At 37.3% G+C, this 13,538-nt stretch overlaps 1 protein-coding gene across 5 annotated transcripts in view; it reads left to right on the top strand.

Annotated features, from left to right (window-relative positions):
• The window catches only part of psd3l (pleckstrin and Sec7 domain containing 3, like), a 106,190-nt gene that overhangs the window by 69,091 nt on the left and 23,561 nt on the right, over nucleotides 1-13,538 (top strand). For all 5 annotated transcript variants that reach the window (XM_055206805.2, XM_073873900.1, XM_055206806.2 and 2 more), the window contains one exon: nucleotides 1,719-1,808. In XM_055206805.2, the coding sequence (XP_055062780.2) occupies nucleotides 1,719-1,808 (90 nt within the window). The remainder of the gene's footprint in view (nucleotides 1-1,718; nucleotides 1,809-13,538) is intronic.

The following is a 13,538-nucleotide window of genomic DNA, read 5'->3' as shown; positions in this document are numbered from 1 at the left end:
TACACTCATTTAAGCATTTATGTAAGCTAACCGGGCCATAAAAAAAACGTAAGTGCAACATGCATTAGCTGCTTGCTAGCGGAACTTTCTATCAAGGCATTAAGAGTTTTAACATTGACATCAATACACAGGATTCATCATTAGTCCAAGTTATAAAAACAACGACAGACATTAACATTTTTACACTCATTTAAGCAAGTATGTAAGCTATAACCGGACTACAATTTAGCTGCAACATGCGTTGCTAGTGCAGCTTACTGATAAGACATTACAGTAAACTAGACATTTTAGAACACTCGGGGGGAAATAAACACAATGTAATAATCATACTTACAGGTTGTGGTTAGGAGACACATAAAGTGGGTACTGAACCAAACATTTAGTAAATTCCTCCTTGAAAAAGTAATTTTAACCACTGATTCTTCATATCTTCATCCTTTGGTAGTGAAAACAACACAAACTTGCCTTTACAGCTAAAACAGTGTCTTCTTGACATCTGTTTACACACTAACTTGCTGAAGTGTCAGTGGGAAGGTCAGAGTTTTCGTTTCTCCCGGGCAAGACTCTAGGCAGAGATTATTATGTAAAGTGTTCGTATCTACGTAGATAGAAACAGGCAGAAGATTTGAACTTTATGACGATTCGTTTCAGTGATTCAGAGTCGACTTCCTACTTTAGAAACCAATAACTTTATTAATCGTGCACTTTTTGGTTTCAACTACTTTGCACATTGATTACATTGATGGACAGCTACATGACACACTGCAATACAGGTCATTTTGATTTTGGATATGTGTGGCTCTTTAAATTATTATAATATGAAAAGATCTAGTTATTGCCATTGTGTACTTTGTACATTTTGTACTTTGTAAATGACATGCCCAAATGGAATCATAAATGCATTAACCTTATAAAATCGGATTAAACCAATACCAGAGTAAGATTATGATGATGCACTGAAACAGACCTATCCTTTATACATGCAAATTAACTAGCAACTTATAAACTTGATAGGAATGACATGACCTACACGTCAGTATTCACTGCGGTATTGTGTGCTAGTAAAGACATTTATCACTTGATTAGAAGCATAATAAATGTCAATCTCCAGTATAGAAGAGCAGAATATAAAACACATACGTTTAATTAGGAATAACAGATGTACAGTATGTATACATATATTCCAGGTGTCGTAGACATTAATGATTATTAATGTGTGATGCTAATGATTGTACTTTAACCCATACATCGCTTCAGTGGTTTGAATAGGATTATTTACAGAGAGCAGATGTTCAGAGAATCAATAATCAATGCAATCATTACTGATCACAGATCTGTTCATGGTTATAATGGATATTATTTCTGTTTCTTGTGTGTGTTTGAAGCTCATTACATCTGGATTTACACAGGTGTATTTAACATTAGTTTTGACTCAGACTACAGTGTTACATAATGATGCCAGATTGTTATATACAGATCTTATTTATAATTTTAAAAGCGCATTTAATGAGCGTTTTATATTCAGCGTGTAAATTTAGATGATTATTGACTGATATACAGCCGCTGTTGCAGTGGATGATGGGTTGTTAGCCCGAATTCATTAGAGATCACCTCTTCTGTTACTGTCAGGTCACAGTGAGCTCGCAGGGTTAAATTAAGGTGATGCATTGCAGTCCTGTCCCATTAACCGCCCAATAAATGTTTCTCATGCCCTGCAGAATATTGGAAAGAAGATGACGTGCCAGGAGTTCATCAATAACCTGGACGGGCTCAACGGAGGACAAGATTTCCCACGAGAACTGCTGAAGGTAAGACTTAAATCTCCCAACATTCCTCTCCAGTATGAATAACACAGAAACTGTTCATAAGAGATGAGACCGTACAACAGGGTCTGAATAATACCCGTTTTCATATGATCATTTGATCTTTACTGATCCATCTGTTTGTACACCTGAGCTCTGGACAAAAGTGTTTTGGTCCTGGATTCATTAGTAATGTCATTGTAGACAGTCTGGGATGTTTGGGGACCTTGTACATTAGATCAAGGGTTCCCAAATTTTTGACCTACATTGTATATCATAATAATAAGTTAAACTAAATATATCTCTTGATTTTATTTGTCTTAATCTTCCTGCAGTTCCACTATCAACCTTTAAGGCTTGCTAACTTCCTTTAGGAAACCCTGACAGTATTAGACAGCATGAATATAACACATCTCAGCTGAAAGTGCTGGAATAGCAGTTTATTGCTACTTTAGTAATGCTTCTCAAACTGTATTTTAAATACGAATCATTGGAAATAATCAAAAGTGACATCATAGCATGAATGAGTTGACTAGATGATGATGTGATTATGTTAATAAATGATTTGTGCCATTGTGCATTGGTTTTCTTCACTCGTTCAGTGGTTTTGCTCTTTCAAAGTTGACATTATTCAGTGCTTATTCCGTGCATGCCAAATAAAACATCAAGCTATTGATTAGATCAGATCTGTGTCCCGCTCCTGTCCCATGATTCCTCTAATACGTCCGGTGTTGGCTCGATCACCGCAACAAACCTTAAAAAGTGACAGGACGTATGGACACTAGCTTAAATGAGTTTGATCTGCCAAGTTCACTGGATGTGAATAATTAAATACCCCCTACCCCAACCAGATCGGACACCTTATATCTCTTCCCTCCTGGCTTTAATGAATTTAATACACCTCACACTAACAGGACGTGTACTGCATGCATCTTGGCGGTGATTTCATTTAGCACTTTATATGGCTGCAGTAAAACTGACTGCCCTTGCCCGAGCGTCTGTCGTGACTGTCCTCTGCCAAATCCATGAGCTGTTATTTCTCTCTGCTTTTGTGGCCTGCTGCAGGTTTCACCGGACTGAATGACTCGGATTTTGGCTCTGCTGTATTTTGTTTTGTACCTGCGTGCATCATTGAGCAGAAGCGTGGATTTACGCGTGTTGCTGCCTCGTGCACCCGTCAATCTCCAATCAATAGCAAATGGGCTGTTATCCTGTACATTAAGGGCTCATTATAGTTCTGCATAGGTCCTCGCTGTTAAAAAAAATTGGTGATGTGCACGTCAGGCTACTTAGAGGCTACGGATAACCTACTGTGTAGACCTTACGCACGACAATAAATTGGACTTTAGGCTTTTTTCCTGTACTTTAGGCTTTAATAAGATAATAGTGTTGCATACTTGTACTCTCCGAATTCATTTAAAGGAACTTAAAAGTGTGTGTGCATGTGTAGACTAATTACTGGAATGGGTCACATTTCGAGTAAGGGTTGATAATAGGGCTGGGCAAAATAGATTAATAGTTTTTTTAAACATGGTTGATTAAAAATCGATTCTCAAAGAGCAGAATCAAAATTTTATTTCATATTTATTTCCGCAAACGTCGAACGTAAGATTAACTTTAATCGAATTACTAGTCTTTTTCACTAGATTTCACCCTCTTTTTTGCCTTGCGTGATGTTACCAAGGAGCGAGAGGTGAGCCTGTCAGTCATTCATTCATTCAGTGCTTAAAATAGTGGTTTCATGTGCTTCATCGACGTTGATGCCACCTTCACATAAAAAGTAAGAGGTATGGAAGCATTTTAGATTTCACAAGCAAGACGACAACGTTAGTGTTGTGTTTTTTTTGTTATTATTATTACCCACTTGTAAACTGCTGTTCACTGTTCTTATTTATTAATATAGTATTTGTATTAAATCTATATTCATTAAATTGAATCGAGAATCGCGTACAAAAACCTACCTGAGAACCGGAATCGGAATTGAAAATTGAACAGAGAATTGAAATCGAATCGATAGCTTGTGAATCGAAATCAAATCGATCTGGAACATCTGAATCGATACCCAGCCCTAGTTGACAATCACGTCACTTTCACTAATATTCTGTAAAGTTAAAAATTATAGTTCACAAAATAATACAAATGTTGTCATTAATTACTTACCGTCATATCATTCCACACCCTTGAAGGGGACATGTCATGAAAATCAGACTTTTTCCATGTTTAATTGTTATAATTGGGTCCCCAGTGCTTCTGTCAACATAGAAAATGTGAAAAAGATCAACCCAGTAACTTCAAACCCAGTTAACCATTCTCTGCAAGCATGTGAAAAAAAATAGGTAATTGAAATTTGGCTCCCCTTGGGATGTCAGAAGGGGTTAATACCATTATTGCAGAGATCAGTTAATTTGCATTTTAAATGACACACCCAAAAACGGCACATTTTTGCAAAGTGGTGAATTTAACATGTTATAATAAAATATCTATATGGTATTTTGAGCTAAAACTGCACATACGTACTCTGGGGACACCAAAGATTTATTTGACAACTTAAAAATGTCTTGTGAAATGTCCTTTTGTTCATCTTCATAATACAAATTAAGATATTTTTATATAAAATTGTTAAATATAAAAAGTGCTGTTTTTGTCTGTGTGCCTTTAAATGCAAATTAGCTTCTGCGCTTCGCTCCCTTTCCGAAAGTATTGCGTTTATAATTTATATACAGTAGACAGTAAGTGCTTTCGGTTAAATTAATGACAGCTCTTCAGTGAATCCACTGCGTCCTCAATGTCTCATATGCCGGGAATCTATAGAGACTCACTCTTATGTTTATTGTTATGTCTTCAAACAAAACATTTGTAATGGTAATGTAGCTCAGACTTTGGCTGAGTCCGAAATCTTTAAATGTTGCCATCAGAGGCATCATTTCAAGGCAGGAAGGCATTAAGGCACGTCGGAATCCAATTTTAGGTTTACTTCCTGACTCCTGAGATACCGTCATCATCTTGTCCCACAACTCTATGCTTGTGATGCAGCGAGGCAACAAGTGTTGAAAATTATTTTATTTAATATGAAAAATAATTTTCAACACAAGTCAGCTGCCTTTGGTTTCATAAGCAGCAATTGTACCATGAGCGAGGATATAAACATGGTGAACTGTGTACAGTCAGGGTGGGATCTATGCTAATAGGGTGCAAGTCGTCACCAGCATGGGGCGGAGTTTGCCTACAGTAACATCACTGTGTTCCTCAAATCTGAAATTGCTCAAATTCAGGCCCTGCTTCTGATTTATGAGGATTATAAGTAGTGGGTGGATTTTTACCCTTTATAGGGTGGTTATTTATACACACTGCAGACAACTGCATTCATGTAAAACGTTGCATAATAGGTCATCTTTAAGTCATAACTAACTGTGTTTATGAGAATACTTGGGCTGTTTCCAGATAAATGTGTCCGGTTAAGCGCAATCAATTATGTGATGCTCTCTATGTGTGCATGTGCACAGAAAACAGCACTGGTAATTATAGTTAATTTATTATCATACCTAGACATTTTACATTATACATAAAAACTAATTAGGACGATATGGGTGGATGCCTCTTATCATTTTTATACAAAATAGGGATGCCATCCCCTTTCAAATCCTGAGTATAGAAGTAAGTATATCAGATAAGCTGTGTGGTCCTGTTAACATTTATCATGCAGTAGTCTGCTTTGATATATTAAATATCTCTGTGTCCTCTGGTTATATACTGTAACCTGATGGCTGTGCATCTTGAATCATTGACCTTTTCATGTTTTGTTTTGTTTTATTTATGTTGCTGTGTTTTACGGTTATTGTCTGTTTGTACTTGTGACATACATGCCACAGAAGTAATATAAAGAGTTGATAGTTGTTCATCATGTTGTTGGTGTTTATCGAGCATGTGTGGTTTTCTATACCAGTGATATTGACAACAAATAGCATTGTTATTATGCTTAATAGTTTACTCTTCAGTTTACTGTGTAAGCAGTATTAGCTGGTAAATAATGCTTTGCTTACTTTTATATTGTTAGACTAGTTAGATTTGTATAGCTATTTGTTAGCACAGTAAGATTAGTAGTAATAGTGAAGTAGTGAAGTAAAACTTAGAGAGGTGTGTTGTTAGTTTTCTAATCAGTCTTTGTTCATCTGTCAAACCTCACAGTAGTGACATGACAGATAGGGGCTCATTATAGTTGTGCTTAGGTTCTACGGCATAACCCCGACGATGTAGGATACGCATCGGTTTTCATTTATAATTTTCAGGGTTCCCAAGGGTCCTTGAAATCCTTGAACATTTGTGAATCTGGGGGAAAAAATTCAAGGCCCTTGGAAGTAAGCGCTTTAAATGCTTATATCTTTTGTATGCGAATGTTGATTCATACCAAAATGTTTTTTTGCATAGTTGTGTTTGACACATGAAAACGTCGCTGGATACGTATGTAACTGTTGTTCCCTGAGAAGGGAACGATATGCTGCTTCTCCCTTGTCTTACATCCTGCATCCCTGTAATGCCGTCTTTGGCCATATTTCAGATAGCGATATACTTCCTGGCTCTCGCATCATCCTGTCTTTGTCGTAAAGCCTCACCATTGAATTTGAAATACACATTCAGACGCACTTACCCCTAAAGTGTCACCGCAGTGACACAGCGCAAGTTCCCTCGAATGGGAACTGTAACAATGTATCTTAAAAGGTAACACAATGTAACCTTGCTCTCACTTTAAATGTGTCCCCACATTTAGTCCTTGAATTTGAGGGTATCGGAACTGGAAAGTCCTTGATAGGTCCTTGAATTTAAAGTTAACTAAGGTATGGGAACCCTGAATTTTGCATCGTCGTGCAAACACTCATGCAGACAGCTGGTTGGCAGTATCCACGCATGTTACCACAGTAGCAACGCAGCCGTCAATGAAGAAACTGCTTGGTCAGTTTAACCCCCAAACGAAGGAGAAACAGCAACTTGTTGTGTATGTTTTGAGATGACCAGCAGTGATGGAAGTAAATAAACAGTAATTTGTTAGTTTGAGTTAAATCACTCCTCAACTTGGCCCATCTTAGTTCTTACTGTTGGACTTTAGGAGTAATATTAGAATTAATGCTAAATAATAGTAGACTGCTGTAGCTTTGTCCAGGTGTTACTGACATTGATAAATGTGACGTGAGCTGTCCGATCTGTGGATTTGTTGAAGGTTTGGCCTTTATAACAGAGACATGAGAGACACCAAAGACAATCATGCAATTAGACACCAGTAACAGCAGCAGCTCTATTCCCATCACATCTATTTATACACACATAATGCTGAAGATGAATGCCAAGTTCTTTACTAAGACACAATGACCTGTGATGAATATTCAGCCCATGTCACAATGCTGAAATGAATTGAAAGTTCCTAATAGACAATGGACAACTTTAATATTTCTGAATCCAAACAAAAAGTGTTTGAGTTTAGTGTCAGCCTGTGAGATTGACGATACACGTAGTATCGGTGTGGGGCAATAGTTTAACTTATTAATTTATTTGTTAATTTTTTACTCATTTGTGACAAGTCACTGGATTGATGGAACAAAAAAGAAGCTGAATGGCAGCTGAAAAAACTGTCACGACGCAACTTTCTTAAACACGATGCCATTAATCCGAGTGCGTCATTGATGTCAAGGCACTCTGAAATTTCTTACGTGTCAGAGAGCAGGAACAACTCACTCAATGATTTTAAACCCCCTGCGTACATAACAACCTCTCTAGTGCACGGAAATGCCAGAGCCACGCGCATTACAAGTTTAGGTGGGAGAAAAACTTTGAACTGTGCGCATTACAATCTCAGGTGTGAGGGAAAGTCAGAGATTCGTGCATTACAAGCTCAGCCACTTAAGGAGAAGCCCACAAGATCTCTTATGTTAGGAATAGCACGCAATGCACGTTGGTGTCAAGTGCGGGTTATGCGGGAATGTTGATGTGAAACTTAGATGATGATGATGATAATAATAATAACATAATCATTTAAAATTGTTCGTCAAAAATATCGTCATGAAGGCTAGCACAACCCTAGTTGATTTTGAGTTTGTTTTTAGGGGACTCATTGAGGACGACTGACTGAATGGCATCTGCACTGTGTCCAACAAATCACAGTGGTTATCTTTAAAAATCTGTTACTGTACATGTGCAGAAAATTACTTGAGCTTAATTTGTTCTCAGTCTTATGGTTTATGCGTTCATGAATTTTTTAAAGCTGAGTGCATTGTGGTGTGATGTAGAAATTTGGTCTTGGTTTTAAAAGCCTCAAAATGTCGTACCAGAGTGTTTCTTGATAATAAAAAGTTTATTCATGCTGGAGTTGAGCACTCAAGCTGCTTGACTTGATCAAAAAAATCACATTACAATTATTTTGTGGTATTAGTTTGAACAGCATTATCTTGATTACTAATGCATAGATGTTAATACTAAAAGAATACAATTATTTTAAAACAGTAGCTCTTATTCCTCTGAATAAAGAAGTCATGTTTTGTGCCATTAGAAAAAATCCATTGTTATAAAAGAAGAACCAGGGGCCGGATTCACAAAACATTCTTAAGAAGAAAAATCTTCTTAACTGCCATTTTTATCTTAAATTCAAGCTTAAGAAAAAAGTAAGAATATTTTGTATTTTTAAAAAAAGAACTTCTTAAGGAAGTTCTTATTTTTTTCCTTTAAGTATGTTCTAAGTATGTAAAAAATTAAGAAGTCTTGTTTTAAATAACATCTTAAAGTTAGGATAACCTTACAGTAGTCTTAAATCTCAAAGTGTAAGATGTTTTATAAGTTAATGTGACTGTTTTAAATGTGACATGTTGTATTGTGTAGTCTGAAATGGCAATTTAATCAGTTTACTTCGCATATATTAGTTTTAATTCCACACTCATAATGAAGTTTGCCTATTAGTGATAATATTAACTCTTTCCCCGCCAGCATTTAAAAAAAAAAGTTGCCAGCCAGCGCCAGCACAGACCCTACGCTTTCAAACAAAAAAAAAAACGTTTCATCCTACCTTCATTAGTTCTCTCGTAATCACCTCTCAAACATGGGTAGGTTTCTTCAAAAACACCCAATTTTGAGCAAAAAGCTGAGATAATTCCATTTTTGCGAAGGACTTTTGATAGAGATCAGATCAGATGCAGAGCGATCTTTAAAACATACACGAAGTTCTTTCTCTTTCACGTGAGGCGCTACTTCCGGGTTGTACAAGTTGCGGAAGTGGATAATAGCGGTAATGCGGAAAGACGGAAAATCTCGTCATTGGCGGGGAAGCGTTTTCTCTTAATTGACGAGATATCTCGTCAATGGCGGAGAAAGAGTTAACAAACATTTAACTTCCTCCGTAATACCTTCATTATGAAATTACTTAACAGCTAAAAGTCGCTCTGAGCGGGAGGCGAACCGGTGATCGCTCCTTCATCCGAGTCGAGCGCTCCGAAATCGCGGGCACGCTTCACCCTCCGCGTCCATCTTTTGACGCATGAGCGCAGGTGGGCACGTAGAGTGAAGCACGCACACCCAGATAGCTCGACCCGCATGACGGACCAATTAGGACATTTGGGAATGATATTTACTCACCGCACCGCCTAAATACTAGCTGGCCTCTGTTAGAACAGCAAATAACATCCTCTATAATCTTAATGCATCACTCGTTTGTATCGCGTTAATTGTAGCAAGGTAGCTAGTCAAAAGATTAATGGATAAGTGTATTGTTACCTCATTAGCGGGGTATCAGAATTCATTTCAAAGCTTTTCATTTTATTCTTAAGACACAAATTTACGATATTCTTAAGAAAAAAATGTAGAACTTCTTAAGAAATGTTTGAGAATTGCACTTAGGAACGTTCTTACGAACTTCTTATAATTTATCTGAAGAACTTTCTTATTTTTTGTCTTAAGAATGTTTTCGTGAATCCGGCCCCGGGTCTCTTTTACTTTAAAGTGGATCTGTTTTGCTCCCTTAAGCTAAGAATAGTGTTTCAGTCTCTTATAATTCTCATTAAACGTTATTTTAATATTATAATATCGTGATATAATTCTGATTTGGTCATCAAATCAAGGCACTTAAAAAAAGTATTTTGATTTCTGTATTTGTGAAAAACATGAGCAGCACACTTGTTTTAGTATTATACAGTAGAAGAGACATGAAGCATTATAGAGTGATGTAATGTAATGCATGTACATACTGTACTGTTTATGTCAGTCTAGGTGAGCTGAGGTTTATTTTAAGCGTAGTAGCAGTGGTAAATTGCAGCACTGAGACGAGCAATTTCATCCTACACATGCATTTTTGCATGGAAACCACACGTTTTATATTTAAAGCATTATACATGCACAGTTTCTTCTTCATTTTATCAAGCGCTGTCATCCAGTCAGGTGTAATAAATCTAATCACGTAAAAATGGACAGTATGTTACTTCAAATGAAACCGTGTGAATTTTGTTCTTTTCACTAATTCTTGTCAAGGAGACCCACAAGGTTTTGAGCCCATAAACATGGAGAGTTGGGCAGCTTTAATGAGGCTATAAAATCAGGTTGTTTAATGGTGACCATGCAGATAAGCAGGCCCTATAAAGATTTTATTCAGTTGAATGCAATAAAGCGCTTTGATGAAATCTGATAATTGCAGGTGAAGAAGGAGCCATGATCACTGTGCCGTAACCGGACGCATTACTTGGAGCATTTATCTTTTCATACTGAGAGTAAATATATTGAAATACTGCACAGTACATCACTGGTCTCTATAAGGATGAACTAAATTTTTTTGCATTCGCAGCATTAACACTCACTGAAAATGAAGGACTTTCAGGTCACTGTCTCTGTGAATGCACCTGAGATGTGTGCACATTAATGCTGACCATAACTCTAATCCAGAGTGAACACAAAACAAAGGGTGCAAGTCAAACTTAGCTTTGCTGAGTCTAACAAAATAAAGTTATTGCCTCGTTGACCTAATCCAAATCAACATCAGAGCCTCTGGTACTGTGGATTGAGTCGTTATAAATATTCATACATGCCCTGATCAGTCTTATAAATGTTGAATGCATCCACACGAATCCCAAGGTTTTCCCAGTAGAACCACAATACTGTCACGGGTGGTCTGCCTTTTCCCATAGTGCAACCTTCTCTTCCACATGTAAATAACATACACACCTGTCCATCCAACTGATCTTAAAGCAAAGGTGATTCATGAGGCCGTACAATCTTCATTCATTGCTCCATGCAAAAACTGACTGTTTAAAATACTGTATCCCACTCCCTGACCCATGCCACAGTAATGGTCACTCAGTTGTTGTAATTTTGTAGCTGTTCGGTGTTAATACATCCAGTTTATTGAACCTATTCTTGCACGATAGAGTCCTCTCAAAGCAAATCAGTATAAAGGTGACATAACTGCTGTGGGCTGAGAAGCAGTGCATGCTGGGAGCTCCTCCTCTCCTTTAATGAACAGATGGACATGATGATGCACGGGTCCACAGTAAGGCATATTGTCTGGCATGTGACATTGTGCCTATAACAAACCTGCTGAGAACCACGTTAATAAAATCACAGGCCGAGTTTTCCAAAGTGATTTTTGTGGACATCATGTTATTCTGAAATCTTCATAGTTGGTGTTAGATGTTAGTGCAGATTGTTACAAAGTGACACGGTTTTAAAAAGGGGCTGTTATTGAGAGTTTGGGTAATGAAAAATATTCATCAATATGTTAATGGTGTATAACATACAAGGTTAATTTCTTCATCAGTTATGATTGATCTATTCTGTTGCCCATAAAGATAAAATACAATAAATCATGCAGTTTATTGAAGGCCATAGACCTTATTCAGCCTGCCGCCATGTTGGTTTCAAAACGAGGCTGTCAGCCATCAAAACATTATTTTTCAAATTGACACAGGAAAAGGAACCTCAGAAATCATTGATTGTTAAAGATTGTGTAAGTGTGTATTAGTACATCTTAACAATATGCAAAAGGTACAAACCCCAAAGTAAACTATGACGTGAGTTATCGTCTCCAACGTAAATCTCTTTTCTTGGACTACAACATACACACAGATTGTAGGCAACAGTTTACTTCCTGGGATTGGTGATGTGGACACCAGGATTCATTTCTAACTAAATAACATTTGTACACAACTTTGGGGGTCCATATGGGGTTTTACCTCTAACAGTACTTGCGCTACAAACTATTACCTAAATAGTTTGTTAATAAGCCAATCACACATTAATATGCAGGGTTTCCTACAGCACTTTACAGTTCGGGCGGCCCGCCTAAGCTGGGAAACCCTACCGGCTTAACTAGGTCGTCCAAAAAAATAATAATGTCGCTGCACAAAAGGCCGTCAAGTGCATCTCGGAGAATAGCGCGGACGCGCTTCACACCACAAGCGTACACGTGCGCCACACTGCCGAAATGAGAAAAATAAGTGGCCCGTCACTGTCTGGAGGATAGCCAGTTGATAAAACACGTGTCCGTGAGAACTGTAAGTGGACTTATTGCTTTTGGGGTTATTAAAGACTGTTATTGTATTAGTCTATAGTTCTTGCAAGTTTAAAGTAAGTTAGCTGGTGATTTTGTTGTTTGAGCAACCTGCTAGCTAGGTTTAACGTGCCTGTTGATTTGATATAATTGTTGAGCGCTTTTGCTCACGTTATTTATGTGCATTATTTACATGCTGCAGTAGTTACACTCCTTTAAGATAATGTCGTTAATAGTGGGAAATAATCAATTTTTACAATCTTCACGCTATCTATCATCGTTCGCCAGACGTTCTACAACATCTTTTAGTTTTAGTTTGTGTTTATTAACCCTTTAGTTTCACTTCATCACGCAGCTATTCCCATTAGAGGTAAAAACATTTAATTCATTAATAATCTAGTATGTGTTCATTTTCTGTCATAGTTTCTTCAAAATTAAGTTTTATTTGAGTGTTTTTAGTAAAAATATTTGAATTTTCATCATGACGCGTACGCCCCGCCCCTTTGATTGACACAGCCCACACGCCCAACCCTACCACCTTAACTAACAATTTTTTCTGCAGGAAATCCTGATATGTCAATGTAATGTCTTTAAAAAACATAAGGGAGAAAATATTCTCATCTCAAATTAGGTCACATTTCTCTTTTAATTTTAACAATCTACGTTTTTTTGGGGTTCTTTGTCCTGTGGGAATTTGAAAAACAATTTTTTTCTGTATTTTGATGACTGAATGACCACCATCCTAGTACAAAACAATAGATTTAAACCGCACACTCTGGACATCTATCTCTCATAGCCTCGATTTGGAATCAGCGTGGCGACGGACTGAATAAGGCCATATCCTACACTTGTCTGTTACCCACAGTTAAGTTAAGTGTTTGTACAGAAACGAATAGTTTAACGTGGTAAAAACCACAATAAGACTCTTGAGAATAGCAGCCAATCAGATTGAAGCTTCTCATTTCTGTCTGTTGTAATTCTCATGGTATGTTGTGTTTCATCCAGTCATCACACACTTCTAAGCATTAGTATGTGCGTTGAATTGGATTTTGAATTATTAAATCCAGCTGAAATCATACAGAGGTGATGGATTTCTCACCACAGATCTTTGAATTACTACCTAGAGCCAGACGTGTTTGAGATCAGCACAATCTCTCATTATTTCAGTACTGTTATTATTATCAGCGATGTGCCTCGGGTCTCTGAGAGTTCTCCATGAATTTCTC

Source organism: Misgurnus anguillicaudatus, chromosome 12, assembly GCF_027580225.2.
Source record: "Misgurnus anguillicaudatus chromosome 12, ASM2758022v2, whole genome shotgun sequence".
NCBI lineage: Eukaryota > Metazoa > Chordata > Actinopteri > Cypriniformes > Cobitidae > Misgurnus > Misgurnus anguillicaudatus.
This window is presented reverse-complemented; position numbering and strand designations above follow the sequence as displayed.